At 43.0% G+C, this 16,274-nt stretch overlaps 1 protein-coding gene and 1 long non-coding RNA gene across 2 annotated transcripts in view; one reads left to right on the plus strand and one right to left on the minus strand.

Annotated features, from left to right (window-relative positions):
• Positions 1 to 3,169: 3,169 nt before the first annotated feature.
• LOC133235608 (uncharacterized) lies at positions 3,170 to 11,332 on the minus strand. Its single transcript, XR_009732603.1, has 3 exons — positions 10,485 to 11,332; positions 8,256 to 8,386; positions 3,170 to 3,710 (listed from the first exon to the last, which is right to left on the minus strand). It is a non-coding gene; the product is annotated as an uncharacterized LOC133235608 (long non-coding RNA).
• A 1,329-nt stretch (positions 11,333 to 12,661) lies between these two features.
• NXPH2 (neurexophilin 2) overlaps positions 12,662 to 16,274 on the plus strand; it is a 127,956-nt gene continuing 124,343 nt past the window's right edge. Inside the window, exon 1 of the mRNA XM_061438886.1 lies at positions 12,662 to 12,851. Within this exon, the coding sequence (XP_061294870.1) occupies positions 12,801 to 12,851 (51 nt within the window). The 5' untranslated portion in view covers positions 12,662 to 12,800. The remainder of the gene's footprint in view (positions 12,852 to 16,274) is intronic.

Below are 16,274 nucleotides of genomic sequence, written 5' to 3' on the forward strand. Positions count from 1 at the left end.
GTGCTCACAGAAATTTGTGGAAGGAACTCAGAAACTGAGAGAGAACTTTCAGTTGGATGAAGCAGTGAAAGTTTCACTTGCATCAAATGCTGAAAATGAATTTGAAATAAATAGGGAGGCAGGATTTTGGAGGAGGTAAAGGAGTGAGTTAATGGGCAGGAGGATACCACTGTATGTTGGAGGGGCAATGATTTGTTTTGGCTGGTGGTGAGAATCTAGGCTGAAAGTTATAAAATATAAGGCTAAGGAAAATCAGTGGCTAAATGATAGAGAACGTTCAGTGCTAAGCTATGGTGTTCAGGCTTTACTTTCTAATAGGAAGGAAAGGTGTGGATTTTGTTTGCTGTCTTAGTCAAGAAATGATTAAAACTCCATTCCTCATCTCTTCCCCCAGGTTTGATCCAGAAATTCAAAATGCAATCCCAATATAAATCCCAGAAAGCTTTTACCGGTAGATACTGACATGCTGATTCTAAAATGTATGAATGCAAGGGAAGTAGAATAGACAAGTCTGAAATTCCAAGAAAGAAAAGAACAAAGTCTTTGCCTGATAGAGCAGGGTCCTGTGGAACACCTGGGCACAAAGCCTTTCTGTGTCCCCCATCTCTTTGATTATAGAAATAGACTTCATTCAGCTTCTATGACCTTCCAACTCAGGATTTAAGTTCCAACTCAGGGATTTAAGCAGATTTAAGCAATTGCTAATTAGGGAAGGGAGGGGATGAGAGACTAGGAAGAAACAAATAGTCAAGAGAAACAGTAGTACACCCTTTAGGCAAGGTCCTGGTTCCCCACCAACAGATGCACACAACAATACTTTTGAGTTATTTTGCAGAATACTGAAACAAACCACCTTCAGGTGGGAGAAGTTAACAATTAATGAGAGTATGCTGCCTACAGACAAGTAGACACCAGATCAGCTGGAACCTAAAAGTTGATGATGCTGACTCTACTTACCTCACTACCAACCCATCAGAATAATGTCCGCAAGTTGATCATGCCCTCTTTGAACCATTACATAAAGCTTCTCACTATCCTTTCCAAGTGGGAACACATAGTTTTTCAAGGCAGGAGCCCAAGGTGGCCCCCTTTTCTGGGCAGAGTAGTAAAGCTATCCTTTTCTACTTCACGCAAAACTGTCTCTGAGATTGGATCCAGCACCATTGTACAGAGAAGTTGAGCTTTGGGCATTGTGCCAATGATCCCATTGAGTTCCTGTGTGCAGGAAGACATGACTACTATATGGTTCCCTTTGGGTCTCTCTAAGTGTATTTTTGATTATGCTAGTCCCAAGAGAGGTACTCAAAAAGTTCTAAGAAAAAAATTAAGGGCTTTGAGTAAATCAATCTATTTAACTTTAGTTCACACAGTGTTTCCCAAACATGGTTGAACTGAGACTTTTTTCTTCATGTAAATATCCAATATTAACATTCTTCAGAGATGGTTTAATAAAAATACACTTTGAGAAACACTTAGAGATGTTGGAATACACTTTAACACTTTGGATAATACTTAAAAGATTAATTTTAGATTCAGAAAAAGTGGATAAATCTTGAGAAATTTGACAGATTTGGGTGAATTTTTTTTACTGCCAATTTGGAGACTGTGCGATATTCATGAATATTTCTTCATACATATAACCCTTACGAAGCCAGAGTCCACATGGTCCAGTTCCAAAGAAGGGTCACAATTTAAAGAACCAAATCCATGCAACTAAAACTAATTTAAAAATAACTCAAGTTCTTAATTTTAATTACTATGAAAGGACTGTACAGTCCCAGCATTATTTTTTAGAATCCCCTTTTTTCCCTTTCCATTGCGTTTGTATACTAAAACTACATCCATTTCTCTCTTCTAACCTTCTCTCTTCTAATCTGAAAGGATTCTCCAACCCTTGCTACCTCAAATGTCCTCTGGTTCTTCTTCACTCCTCATTTATTCTAGAACTGCCACTGCTGAGGTTCAAGAAGAAGTAGGACTTTCCTCATGAAACAGAAAGGAAGTAGTCCAGGCACAGCCTTTAAAAGAATGATATAGCCATAGGACATGACAAAGACTGGTTAAAACCAACTGGGTCCAAGATGGCGGAAGATTTCACTTCCACTAGTCCTTGAGCTTCATTATACACTCATTATAATATATTAGCTAAATGATACACCCACCAGGGCCATGACAGTTCTAAGGCTAACCATAAAAGACCAGAAAGAGGATGGTGGCTCAATTTCTGGAAATCTCTGCCCCTTCCCCAAAATAATTGGAATAATCCTCCCACTCATCACCCTAAGAAATTACCCAGCAGATAAAAACTAACTACATCATATTTCAGAGCTCTCTTGCCTTCTGAGGCCTACCCTGGTACCTCAGTTGGTAAAGATTCACCTGCAGTGCAGAAGATCCCAGTTCAATTCCTGGGTCAGGAAGATCTACTGGAGAAGGGATAGGCTACCCACTCCAGTATTCTTGGGCTTCCCAGGTGGCTCCGCTGGTAAAGAATCCACCTGCAATGCGGGAGACCTGGGTTCAATCCATGGGCTGGGAAGGTCCCCTGGAGAAGGGAAAGACTACCCACTCCAATATTCTGTCCTGGAGAATTCCATGGACTGTATAGTCCACTGGGTCACAAAGTGTCAGACACAACTGAGCAACTTTCACTTCACTTGCCTCCTGAGATGACCCAGATTTTGAATTTGGAGTGTGTTTCTCTTTAACTAAATCCACTTCTTACCTATCACTCCATCTCTGCTTTTGCAACGAAACAAGAACCTTAAATTCACCATACATTAAGAGAGAAAAAGAGAAGAAAACAATCAAGAGACCCAGGCAGAATCCTCTTTAGGCAGAGGAAGGAAAAGCCAGGGAAAACTCAGCGATGATATTTATGCTGTTTTATGCTAGATGGGGTGATGCAGTGTCTGTGTGACTACCTGTCTGGTGGATCCACCCGAAGCATCTAGTGGTGGCCCTGGAGTAGCTGGCTGGCAGGCACAGCCCTTAGGAAGACGGAAGACAGCATGGGCAGGCTGGAACTGCTGGGTCCAATCTGCATCTGTTCATTGAAAATTGAGGAGCTTTAGAGAGGAATGACTGGCCCATACCTAGGGGCAGCCTCCTAGATCTCATGCAGATCAGATCTCTTTGGCCAACTCCAACACAACTAAACAGGGAAAAGGACACTGGGAAATGTCATTCTCAGCTCGACGGCATCACAGAGCAAACGTCTACAGGGGTTACTAGTAAAATGAAAAAAAGCTTACTTCCTTTCAGTTTGAAACCAGTATTCACATGATTCAGATTTAACAAGCCCATTCAGTGTCAGGCAAGGTGCCAAATATTTTCACACACATACACACACACACACATACACACCCCCACATAAACACAACTTCTCTAGTAGCAACACACCATATGCTACTTTTTCTCATTTCTGTTGGTCACCGTGAGAGGAAAATCATGAAGAGTTTGCACAGACCTGGAACTTTATTGACAAGATGTAAACAGCAACACAGTTGGAGACAGTGTTATGTCACAGTTAGGAGAGAAAGCTCTGGAGTTTCCGGGTCCAAATCCTGGGTTCTGTTACATGAGGGCTAAGTCATCTTGGGCAAAATACTTGATTTCTGTATTCCTCAGCTTTGCCATTACAAATTTCAGATAATACCCACCTTACAGGATCATTGTAATGATTATATGTGATAATATATGTACAGCACCTGGTGTTAAAAAAAAAAAGAAAGCTAAATTTAGGAATGATTGAAAAATAAGTATTAGTGAGATTCCTGCCTATGCCTATAAATATACATATATATATTTTAATATTCTATTGCTGAAACAGAATGGTTTTAAATTTTATCTACATATTTTAACTCGTTCTCTTTTTCATTATAAATCAAAATGTTTCTATCTGTCATTATTTAATAGCATACAGATAACTGAATATGTTACAAAAATCACACAGTCTCAAAATCTAGGGTATTCAATTTTTTAAATTATAATTTTCAGAAGAATATATAGGTATTAATATGAAGTGACATAAATAATGCCAAATTACTGAATAAACAATTTAAAATAAGTAAAAGGCAGCATAAGTTGTATCTTAATAACTTAAAAATGATGATAGGATTGTCTTATTTCCATGTATACTGTTAAATCAATGTGTCTCTATAAAGTTCCTGTTAACTACAGCTTCATCATCTGGATCTTTGCCTAAATGATGTCAACACATTAGCCCTTTCTCATCATTATTTCCTGATAATCAATAGTGATCCCTGTACTTGGTCTTTCCTTTACAATTATTTGTCCTCAATGCAAAAATTATTCATTTTGCTAGAAGAAGAAGACTGCTTGACTTTCAGATCACTTTTCATTGATTCTCAGTTGTTCAATGCTTTGTGCTCCCTCCTCATATGTTCTTTTTTGGGATCTTGACTAAAGCATAATATGCCTCTCTGGATAAGTTACCAGGTGCTTGAAACAAAAGACCTTGGGCAGAAAATATAGTTTGGTTAGAATAAGCTGGATGAATTTTAACTCATACTAAATATTGACTGTTATCTTTTAAGCATTCTGATCAATATTATTAGTATTGGCATATGCTTATTACCTAGTATTGAGTGTAAATTGTCTTCCTTTTTATACAATGAAGACATAGCATTATTGACTGACTCTATAAAGCTCATTGTAAAGGTTTAGTTTTATCCATTGACATTACTCAGCAAATTGAGAATCAGACTTAAACTATTCAGTTATTCATTTCAAGGAAGGACAAGTGGGCACCTACCCAGTGGTTACACTGCACTTATACTCTAATTTGTATGCCTCTTAATCAAGGGGTCTTTTGATCCAGAAGGCAATGAGTGATTCCCTGGCAATGATATAATTTAAGAATGCAGGTCCTTAGTATGTTTCAGGATGTGCTAAAACATACGGCATTTGTTCAGCATATATTCAGCCAATAGACAAAAGTTATCCTTAGAAGACCCATGACAATTTGCCTGACGCTCACTTTCTGAGGCAATGCCACATTTGACCAGTAGATAGCACTCAAGATGTTTCAATAAACGGAGAGAAGGCTTCTCCGTGCAATTATTACTCTGCCAGGGAAAGTCAGACAAGTTCATTTCAGATCAGCAGAGGGGAAAAAGAGATGGCCCAAATGCCTAGAAATGGAGAGTTTTGTACCAAACCTCAGCAGCCACGTAACACAAATCTATACCGATTAGGGTAGGAAAGCTAGCCCACTCATTTCCTAACACAATTTCTGCTGGAAGACAAGGAAAGCACCACTCATTTGACACACTGAAATAAAACATGAAAGCAGCACTTGGATGGTAATGTTGATGTCCAGAGAGACCACAGGTAGAACATGTTGGTTGCACTGCACAGAACTCAAAAAGCAAAACTTTCTTGTGCCTCAATCATCCTGCTAGTTCAAAAGCCACCTGTATTTCAGAATGCAATGTTTACAAAAATAACCTGGCTATAAACAAAAAAATGAATTGCAATTGCTTGAAGCCAATGGACAGTGCCTTGGCATAGTTAGACCTACTAGGAAGGATAACTGGCATTATGCTTTTATAAGCGATGGCTTCCATCATACAAAAGAATCAACTCATATTACTTTAGAAGCAGAAAGTGGTAAATGGGGATGCTCCTGGGGTTTTTTATTTTTGTCTATTTGGCTATGGCAAGCAGCATCTTCAATCATTTTGAGGCACGTAGGATCCTTAGTTGCCACATGTGGGATCTAGTTCCCTGACCTGGGATTGAACCCAAGCCCCGTGCATTGGGAGTGCAGAGTCTTAGCCACTGGACCACCAGTGAAATCCCTGGTCCTGTGATTCTGAACCATTTTTCACATGTTTCAAGCTCAGTTCATCTGATACAGGGTCTGTGTTAAATGAGGTGAGGGTCATCAAGGTGCTGTTCAAGTAGACACAAAAAGCTGGAGTATGAGAAGTTAGGAGATGAGAGTCATTCAAATATCCATGAAAGAAAAACTGGAGGTATCTGAGCAAGGAAAGAACATGTCAAGGGAAAAAGATATCTGGGGGAAAATCAGTGAAAAACTACAGAAAACAACTTCAAATTCCATCTGCAGAAAATTGTTGGTGGTTGGGAGGTGGTCAGTCTCTTTAAAAAGCCAGTTTCTTGGAGGATAGATTTTCAACCCCTGCTCTCTAAGGTCCAACCTTAAGCTTTCTGCAGCTGTGCTCCCAGCCCATCATAAATGGACTCACACCCTCAGGATGGCTAACCCAATATCCCACTCAAAAATTTCTGAATTTCATTTCAAATTGCCTGAAACTACCTTCAGCCTTTGACCTTCCTATGAGTCATTAAATAGCTTTCTGTTGTAATTGTTCTACTTGTTTCAGTTATGTTTGTGTATTTGAAACCAAAAGGCTTTTTTGACTGTGCTAGGCTTACTCTGGGTTTCCTTGGTGGCTCAAATGGTAAAGAGTCTGCCTGCAATGCAGGAGACCCAGGTTTGATCCCTGAGTCAGGAAGATCTCCTGGAGAAGGGAATGGCAACCCACTCCAGTATTCTTGCCTGGAGAATTTCATGGACAGAGGAGCCTGGCGGGCTACAGTCCATGGGATTGCGAAGAGTCAGATGTGACTCTGGGGGTAGGATGGAGCTGTGGAGTGTCTAATATCTGGTCCACAATAATTAACAGAAAGACAACAAGGGAAAAACGCATTTACAGAACACTACCTTAACTAATCAAAGGAAAAGATTCCTATCTGAGAATATTTAGAGTTCCTGGAAGAAGACAGACAGACATCTGGGATGAAAAGAGGTTGGCGTGAGCTCCCCCGGCACTAACTCTGGAGTCTAACCTTCCTATGCCATCATCTGGCTGTGTGACCTTGAGAATATCACTTTCCATCTCTGGGCTTCAGGTTTTTCATCTATAAACTGAAGGGTTAAGCAAAATGCTCCAATTCTAATCTTCTATAGCTCTGTTCTCCTGCCTTCTTTCCATATAGGAAGCTACATTTGAAGGAAGTTAATTGATTTCCTAGCAATGACATCCATTATACTTGATATACCAGTAAAAAAAAAAAGGTGACCATTCAGTCAAATAATCATGCATATATGAACACTGCATGGCAACACACTTTGAAACACAGCGACAACTTTACAAAACGCATTCTGACTGGTAGAGATGCTCTCTCCCACCTTGTCAGTCTTGATTGATATTCACCCACATCATCACAGGACTGGCTAGGACCCACAGGCTGCTTCTCCTCCCCTCCCTCCAACCTCTCCTCTTGGCTGCTGATGGTGGCTTCAGCCACCAGTACTTTGCTGGTAGCACCTTCTAACATCCAAGTGAAGAAATATAGTTGTGGCAAAAAAACTTCACTGTAGAAGAACTCTTTGATTTGTGTTTGAACTTAGGGCAACTGATAACATTTATGTGATAAAACTTCATAAATCCCCCAAACATGCTGACCCATCTACCAAGAAAATGTCCAGTTCTCTCCTGAAAAGTCCCATAGAACTAAGAATATAAATAAGTTCTTAGTACATTCCAAATGTGGAGGCTACAGTTCTATAGGGAAGGGAAGGGAGGAAGGATTTGATTTGCATTGTTGTAAGGCATAAATTAACACAACATTGTAAAACAATTACCCTCCAATTAAAAAAAAAAAAAGAAGGGAGAGAGGGGGAAGGAAAGGGAGGGGGGGAAAGTAAGTTTCTGTAGAGCAGCAGTTCTCAACCATGGCTGTACAGTGAAATCTCTTGGGTGAAAAATGTCACTGTTCAAGTACACTTTTAAAGAGGTTAAAGTCCCCAGTGCCATCAGGGTTGAGTCAGTGTAACACAGCATCATATTAATAAAATGGTGACTAAAGAATATTAAATTACTCAACAAGAGTGGAAACTCAAAAGGATTTGTTGTTCCGAATTCCTACCAAAAAGCCCACCAGCTTTCAAAGAGGTCCAAAGGCTCCCTGAGAATTCCCTGTATCCTTGGCGTAATACTGCCATGTTCCCGAGTCCTGATTACTCCTCCGCAGAGGGTTGCAGAGCCATGTGCCATGCAATTCTCTATATCCTCTCACCCTTCTAAAATTATTACCTCATCAATGCTTCAGGCTTGGTACTGTCAGACCTCTTTTCCTGATAATAAGATAGACTCTGGGGCTTTTAGCATCCATAGATCACTCCCACAACTCTTACTCACCAAAGGTTCATTCATTCACTACATCACAACTTTTATAACTGCTGGTCAGTTGAAAAATACCTGAGGCAGAGTGATGAATTGGAAAGACTCTGCACAAAGAAACTGAAGGCTTTGAATCAAGTTTCAGATGTGCCCATGCCTCTCTCCAGATGACCTGAAGCAAGTCACATAACCTTTTGAGCTTCCATTTCCTTAAATATAAAGTGAGAAAGTTGGTTAGCGTCTGATATCCACCACAGCTCTCAAATGTTATACGGCATATGATGTTCTTATACACATTCTGGTTATGATGCTAATGAACAGTAAGTGGTGAGAAAGTAAGTGCAGAGGAGAAGCACAAGGAAAAGGCAAATGGTCCAAGGGAGCCACAAGTTGACAGATTGGCTTTCAAAGCATTGACAATATCCCCATGCTGCTGCTGCTAAGTCACTTCAGTCGTGTCCGACTCTGTGCGACCCCACAGACGGCAGCCCACCAGGCTCCCCCGTCCCTGGGATTCTCCAGGCAAGAACACTGGAGTGGGTCGCCATTTCCTTCTCCAATGCATGAAAGTGAAAAGTGAAAGTGAAGTCGCTCAGTCGTGTCCGACCCTCAGTGACCCCATGGACTGCAGTCTTCCAGGCTCCTCCGTCCATGGGATTTTCCAGGCAAGAACACTGGAGTGGGTCGCCATTTCCTCCTCCAATGCATGAAAGTGAAAAGTGAAAGTGAAGTCGCTCAGTCGTGTCCGACCCTCAGTGACCCCATGGACTGCAGCCTTCCAGGCTCCTCCGTCCATGCGATTTTCCAGGCAAGAGTACTGGAGTGGGGTGCCATTGCCTTCTCCGAATATACCCATAAGTTGCCTTTTAAAAAGACTACAGTGGAATCATATGGCAGGAAAATTTGATAGGTTCTATTTTTTGCTACTTTGTTTACATGAAAAGACCCTTTTCACTCCCCTCACACTGGGAAAACCACACTTGCAAAATGAAAAAGGCAATGATCTGATTCTCTAGATGTTAAATTGCCTCTGAGAAAGGGACGATGTTAAAAAAAATTCCTCTAATATGCCGAGACACTTTTACAATATTCCAATCGCCAGTTCAGTTCCCTGTTCCTCTGTAGCAGCTCTTGCATCACATTTCTTCATTCTTTGCTTTCAAACAACCATGACCATCTCCTCATGCAGTCTCCTGCTTTAGACAATCCTGTCTGTTACCACTGCATATATCTCTATTCCACTTGATGTCTGACTTTCCTACTCCAAAAAGTTGGAAGACTCCTTATTTCCTGCAGACCAAGGTAACCTATTTAGCTTGGCATTCCCAGATCCCTACCATCTCACCTATAACATACTTTTCCTCTCCTTTTCTTTTCCATCCATCAGTGAAGTCACATGAAGTCCCTCCATTCGGCCTTTGCTCATGTCGTTCTTCCCACATGGAATGGCTTTACCTATTTTCTCCTACATAAACTAAATCCGGCCATTCTCAGAAGCTCACATTTCATCTCTGCTATGAAGCAGTCATGCTGGTTTCCAAGGATCTGCCCTTCCTCCAACTGTCCTGGGCAACACTTCAACTCTCCCAGACTGTCTCGTTTGTGGTATGCTCCTGTTTACACTGAGTGTTCTGAATGACAGAGTCAATGCACTTAATGCTTCTAGCATGCTTCTTTTTTTAATTAAAAAAAATTTTTTTGGGCCACACTGTGTAGGCATTTGGGATCTTAGTTCCTCAAACAGGGACTGAACCCATGACCCCTGCTCCGTACATGCAGAGTCTTAACCACTGGACTGCCAGCAAAGTCTATCATTCTTGCCTATCTTTTCCCCTTCCCTCCCCACTCCTCTCCCTCCTTTCCTTCCCTTCTTCCTTCCTTTCACTTTACCATAATACGTACAGTAAAATTTCAGGAATACACTAAATTAGCAGCAATCACCTTATAAATAAACACAGTAATAGCAGACTGGGGGATCCTGGGTGCTTCTCTTCCACAGCCTAAGCAACAGGACACACACATTCTCCTGTGTCCCTTAGCTCTTAGCTTGGAATCCAACACCCTTCAACAAGTTCCATTGTGAAAATACTTAGTATTAGGACACATGTCCAAGTTGAGGTTTCACTTCAAAATTTTATGCATAAATTTCCCAAAAGTGCAGAAACGGTCTAAGAAATAGGACCAAATTTAAAGAAAAGAGTCATTAAGTCATTTATTCATTTCAATAGTGTGTTAAGTCCAGCACTCCTCATTGAAAGAGCTAGTGATAACAGAATTGGAAACCACTAAATCAAAACGGGACCTCACCTTCTAGTTTTAGAGATGAGTCAGCTGGGGCTCCTGCAGAAACACCAAGTCTAAATGAGGTACTGCCTCTTGCAATACTGTTTGCCTTTCTTCTTCTTTTAGCAGCCCCTCTCCATAAAGGTGTTCCTCTAATGTCTGCCAATCCGTTCCCTATTCATCGCTTTCCAAAGATTGTCTGTAAATGAAATGCAAAGACAAAGTTGGACAAGCCGATCAACTTACATCTGTCCCATTTTTTGCAATGATCTTATTTCTGCATCCAGGATAGAATAACTTTCTAGAAGCGAGCTCCCAGTCTTGGTAAAGAATATTTGTGAAGGGGAAGGGTAACTATAGGGAGGTGAGTTATATATTTAGATATGCAAATAATGATTTTAAGTCTTAGGACAAGCAGAAGTGGGTTGTTGCTACTGCAGCCTTTGCATGGGTCCTATAATTCACCAGTCACCCTTGGCCAAGAGTTAGGAAGGATATATAATCCTTTTTTGACTCTTCCTCCACAGGGAATGGAGTTGTATATCCCACCCACAGCCTCAGAGACAACACCTCTCAAAGTCACACAGGGGCCCAGAACAGTCTGGAAATACCTCCAGGAGAGGAGGGTTTGATCCCTGGGTTGGAAATATCCCCTGGAGGAGGAAATGGCAACCCACTCCAGTATTCTTGTGTGGAAAATTCCACGGAGGGAGGCAGGCTGGTGGGTTATAGTCCATGGGGTTTCAAAGAGTGAGACAGGACTGAGCACAGGACAAGCACACTGTCGGCAAAATCTTGACACACCCAAAGAAAGGAAGGGTGGGACCCTGCCTACCCACCTCAGTCCTGGTGCGAGGAGGAGATGGAAACATTTTCCCCCTACAATTCCAACTCAAATTTCACTTTGTTGTGTTTTATTTTCTAAAGGTTGAAAATCAATCGCAACTCCACTCCCTCGCCTCAACGTGTTTTTCTTTTCCAAGAGAGGTAGGAACTATCCTTGCGTGTTCTTTTGAAGTAGCTGCCTAGGGACTTATCTCTGGAGAAGCAGTTTTACCTCTTTAGACCTTAGATTGCCCATCTGTTCATTAAGGGGTTGATGGATGATGTCTAAATTTTCATCCACCGTAAATGGGGGAGTCCCTGAGCCCCACTGGCCCTTGACTTGAGTGTCTAGCACAGAAATAGTTAAAGGTTAAGGATCTCTCAAATGGAGACTTGCTAACATGGGGGTGAGGATGCCAGGCAGCATATTTGTAGTCTTGTCCAGCCTTGGCCTCAAAAATATCCCTCTCGAAGATTTGCCGATGGGGAGGCTGCAGCGGGGTCTCCTCTTCTAAGTCTTCCCCCCGGGCGCCCGGGCGCAGCCTATCTGGAACCTGGACACCAAGCAGCTCAAAGCATCCTCAAAACCGAGTAAGCCTGGACCCCTACTGCTAGCTCGGCTTCTCACAGCCCTGTCGCTACCCCTCCTCAAGGTCCCTCTAGGTCTCCACTACTTTCCACGTCCGAAAATTCTTTCAGCCGCCAGCTGCACTTTGGACCCCCTGCCTTGGACTCCGAGATAGCCAGTGCTGCCGCGGAGTGGGGCGCCCTTCCGAGACGTCCTGGGATCCAGCCCCCCTACCCTAACCCCCGCCCCACTCAACCACCACCCACCGCAGGCTTTCCTGTTAGCAGCTCCCCCACGCCCCGTCTCAGGACCTGGCCGTCTCCTTCCCCTCGAACTCCCTGGGTGCTTTCCGGGCGCACTTCTTCGGCATCCAAGCAGGGAAACCTCACCCACACCCCATCCCCGCTGCCTCTTTCCGTGCAAAAGAAGAGCTGGTCAGTGGGCAGAGCGCCTGACCCAACTGAGCCACCCGGACTGGCCCTCTGCTGGGTGGGGTCGAAGAAGGAGCCGGGCCTCGCTGGGCTCCCGGGCGCGCTCCGCTTTGCCCGCCTAGAGCAGCCCAGCGAGGGAACCCTGCACCAAAGCGCCGGAGCCGCAGCTCCCCGCCCGCGGAGACCCCCGCGCTCACCCCGACCCGGGGACGCCAGAGCCCCCAGCACCGCTGGAGCCCCTCGCAGCAAGCCGGAGCGCCAGCAGCCCCGCACGCTCCTTTCCCGGCCCCCTCCAAGGAGGGGCGCGCGGGGGCCCCAGAAGCATCTCCCGCTCGCCCTCCCCCACCCCTTTCCCAGCCCGCCCACCCGACCCGCGCGGCGCGGCGTTGCGCTCGGATTCCGGGAAGGAAGCGCCGCGCTGTGTCCCCGGCGTCCTCAGTCCTGCCCCCCGAAGTGGAGATGCGCGAGTGGCAGGCGAGGGCGCGCAGCTCGTGAGACGCCGCGCCAGCCGGCACCATGCGCCTGCGGCCGCTGCCCCTCGTGGTGGTCCCCGGCTTGCTGCAGCTGGTAAGTGCCCGGCCCGCCGCGCGCCCCGCGCCCCACGCCCCGCGCGCCAGGGCCGCGTTTCGGCGGGAAAACCGCGCCGGTGGCCGACTCAGAAGCGGAGCCTGGGGCTGCTGGGACCTGGTGCTGGGGGCGCGCGCAGCCGAGGGAGTTTGGGGGTTTGCTTTAGAGGTTGAAGCGGAAGAATCAGGGAGTGGGATTCAGAGAGGATCCTGAGGCTGGTGAGGGGCTTTTGTTGGGTTGAGACTGGAGGACTGGAGTGAAAAGGGCAGAAAGTGGCAGGAAAGAAGGTGCGAGAGAAGGAAGAGGTTTATTGAAAAGCGATCGAGGAGGGAAGTAGGGGAGAAGTCTAGACGGACGTGATGAAGATGGGCTGAAAGACCCAGAGTTTGAGAGGCTTTGTGGCTTTTATTTTTCACGTGCTATTTTGCACGGATGCCCGCAAACACTTCTAAACCTCTGCATCGTGCATCCTCGTTCTCGGGACCGATTAGTGGCTCCTTGGTGGGGAAAAACTTAGGCGAAAGACCGATTTGGGAGACAGATTGTATTTCTCTTCGTTTTCCAATCTGGCGCTGGGGACTAGGATGGGGTTTTGTGCCGACGGGGGAGGCAGGATGTAACTTTCAAGTCCAACTCCACCCCGTCATCTCTAAGCATTCTGTTCCCAAAGACCTCTCCCGTCGGTTCTGGGAGGCTCAGGGGGAGCTGAGGAATAGGAAGGGAATTAGAAGGTGACGCAGGGTCCACTAGAGAGGCTCTCGGCGACAGCTCCAGGGGTGACACTCATCCCTCCTTGCTTGGAGGCTTGGCGCCACGCTATCCTCCTTCCGAATTACCTGTATGATGTATGGGTTGCTAGATAATTCTGTTTAAGGGAGAGCCTAAGTAAAATCTTCAAGAAAACAACTTTTAAAGTAAAATTCCGTAAGGGGATTGCTGTGGCTCAGTCCACGTCTGTGATGGGTTTCTCCTGCTCTCTAGGCACTTAATACCGTGCTATTAAGAGGGCTTTCGCCAGAAGCCAGGGTTTCTTTGGTCCTCATACTTAAGACTTTACCCAGTTGAATCTGGGCTGTTAAAACAGGGGTAAGGAACACAAGCATGATGATGTGTTCCTCCCTTTCCATCTGTCTTCTCTCTCTCTCTCCCACTTCTCCGAGGAAAAAGCCAAGTAACTTATTAAAGTTTCTGTATGATACATATCATATTGTAGACGCAGAGATATTTGCAAGTTTGGGGATGGAAGGAACTCGAAACGCTCTTAGTGAAGGGGTGAGGACACCGAAAGGCCTGTCCATTCTTTATACAACGGAGATGAGCTTCACCTGCGCAGCATTAACCAAGAAATTCTTCAATGGCATCAAGAAGAAAATGCAGTGATGCTCCGACGTTGTCCTTGAATGAGCCAGCACATACTGGCTATATACAATATTGCATGTTAAAATACATTTTGCATGCCAGGCGTTAAGCGTGCCACATATTTTTCACATTAGTCTTCAGTATCATTTGCTTTTTAAAATGCTTGATCTGGATGCCAATACAAGATGATCTAACAAAGCACATTTGTATGGTGTATATTAAGTTAAACTATAGAAGTCTAGGGAAATCAGGTACTTAGGTTACTTAGGTAGGATCTTCAAGGATCTCTTAGTTCATTCTTTTTTTTTTTTTTTCATTCATTTAACTTTGCATTCAGTGGTCATCAACTGTGTATCTGTTCCACTGTATTAGACTGTTAAAGATGAGGGACCATATTGGGGGATGTGTTGGGAAAAGTTCTCCTATCAGCTACTGTATGGGGAATGTTAGATTTTTTTTTTTTTCCTCCACACAACCAGAGTCAATAGGGAATAAAAAATACATCTTGACAGGATTGTATACCTTCCTTAAGAGCTAGATTCTAATATTACAGCATGGATTGATTGATTAGTTTTTAAGGAAGTGTATGTCAAATTCTAATCCATTTTTGGATTGTGCTTGGATTGTAATGTTTTTTTCCTGGAGCACTTTATCATGGTAAGTGAGGTGGGGAGCTGCAGCTGTGTGATAAGCACACATTCCTTACACTGCCATCCTTTTGGACAATAAAAAGCTGTTTACATTCTCCACAATCTTATAGCTGTTTCCAACCTTATAACACAAGGGGGTTAGAATGTGAAAGGAAAACAGAATAGCTGAGCTGGGTAAATCTAAATGAAACACCCCCCAATCCCAACATTCGCCCCACCCCAGCAAAAAAAAAAAAAAAAAAAAAGTAATAAATTGGCTCTTCAAATGGCTTCTAATTTTATTCTACCTTTTCAGCTAATATTGAACTTCTTTGCTAAATCCCAGGAACAAGTGGATCAAATGTTTGAAAACTAATTTTTTCACTTTCTAGGAACCAGATGGACTTAGTTCATCTGCCCTTGGTGGGAGGCAGAGGGAACAAGGCTGGATTATTGTTGGCAATGGATTTTACTTTTCCATTCCCACTGCCATCATAAAATGCTAAATATGTTTAAATGAGTAGTGGATTCATTTGGGGATATTGAAATTTTAATTATAAGAAATTTGTCTGATTCATATGAAAATAGTCAGAGGGAGTTGAGCCCAAATAAGTCGCTATCATATAACACTGATACAGGTTTTTACTTACTTGGGAGATATTTACCATTTTTAAGAAAACACTAAGCTGAATCGATAAATATTGCAGGTAAACTATGAAGTATGTGTGTCTGTGACCTGTCCTTGCCCAGTTCTCCTGGCCTGTGTTCAGTGTTTTGTTATACCCAAAGTAAGATTACTAGGCATTTGCAGAATTTAAGTAGCAAACCCGAATGTATTATTTTCTTTGAAATTCTTGTACAGCAACATATTCTTTATAAAAACATTAATAGCACACAATTTCTCATCTGCCATCGAATGAAAAGAGAATTAGCATTTGGAGTTAACATTATAATAAAATGAGTGCTATTTTGTGACATGATACAAGGTAAAAACTTCGCCAGTTGACAACTTCTTTCAGATTTGCATTATTATTTGTAACTCATAATAAGTGTGATTTTTGCCTCTAAGTAAAATGCAGATTGTAAAACAGATTAAATTTGAAATAAATGGATGATTAGCTTGAGTTTAAGATAAAATTTAGTGGTGATTTAAAAAATTAGTTTGTTATACATTTCAACTTGTTTTTCTGTAATACAATGATGAGTTTATCAAGTAAAATATAAATTAAAAAAGTGATGCAAGTTAGCAAATTTTTAGAAACCTATAAAATCAGAATATTTCTGATGCAAAGTGTTACAATTTTAAGCTCATCATTATACAGTATTATCCCGCATGAGCTTATTGAGGTTATTTTTATTTTAATAAACTGTTAATTATGATAGTTATTGAGTGTGATAGTCATAACATATATTTATCCACAGCTCTGTATTTACA

Source organism: Bos javanicus, chromosome 2, assembly GCF_032452875.1.
Source record: "Bos javanicus breed banteng chromosome 2, ARS-OSU_banteng_1.0, whole genome shotgun sequence".
In the NCBI taxonomy this organism is placed as follows: domain Eukaryota; kingdom Metazoa; phylum Chordata; class Mammalia; order Artiodactyla; family Bovidae; genus Bos; species Bos javanicus.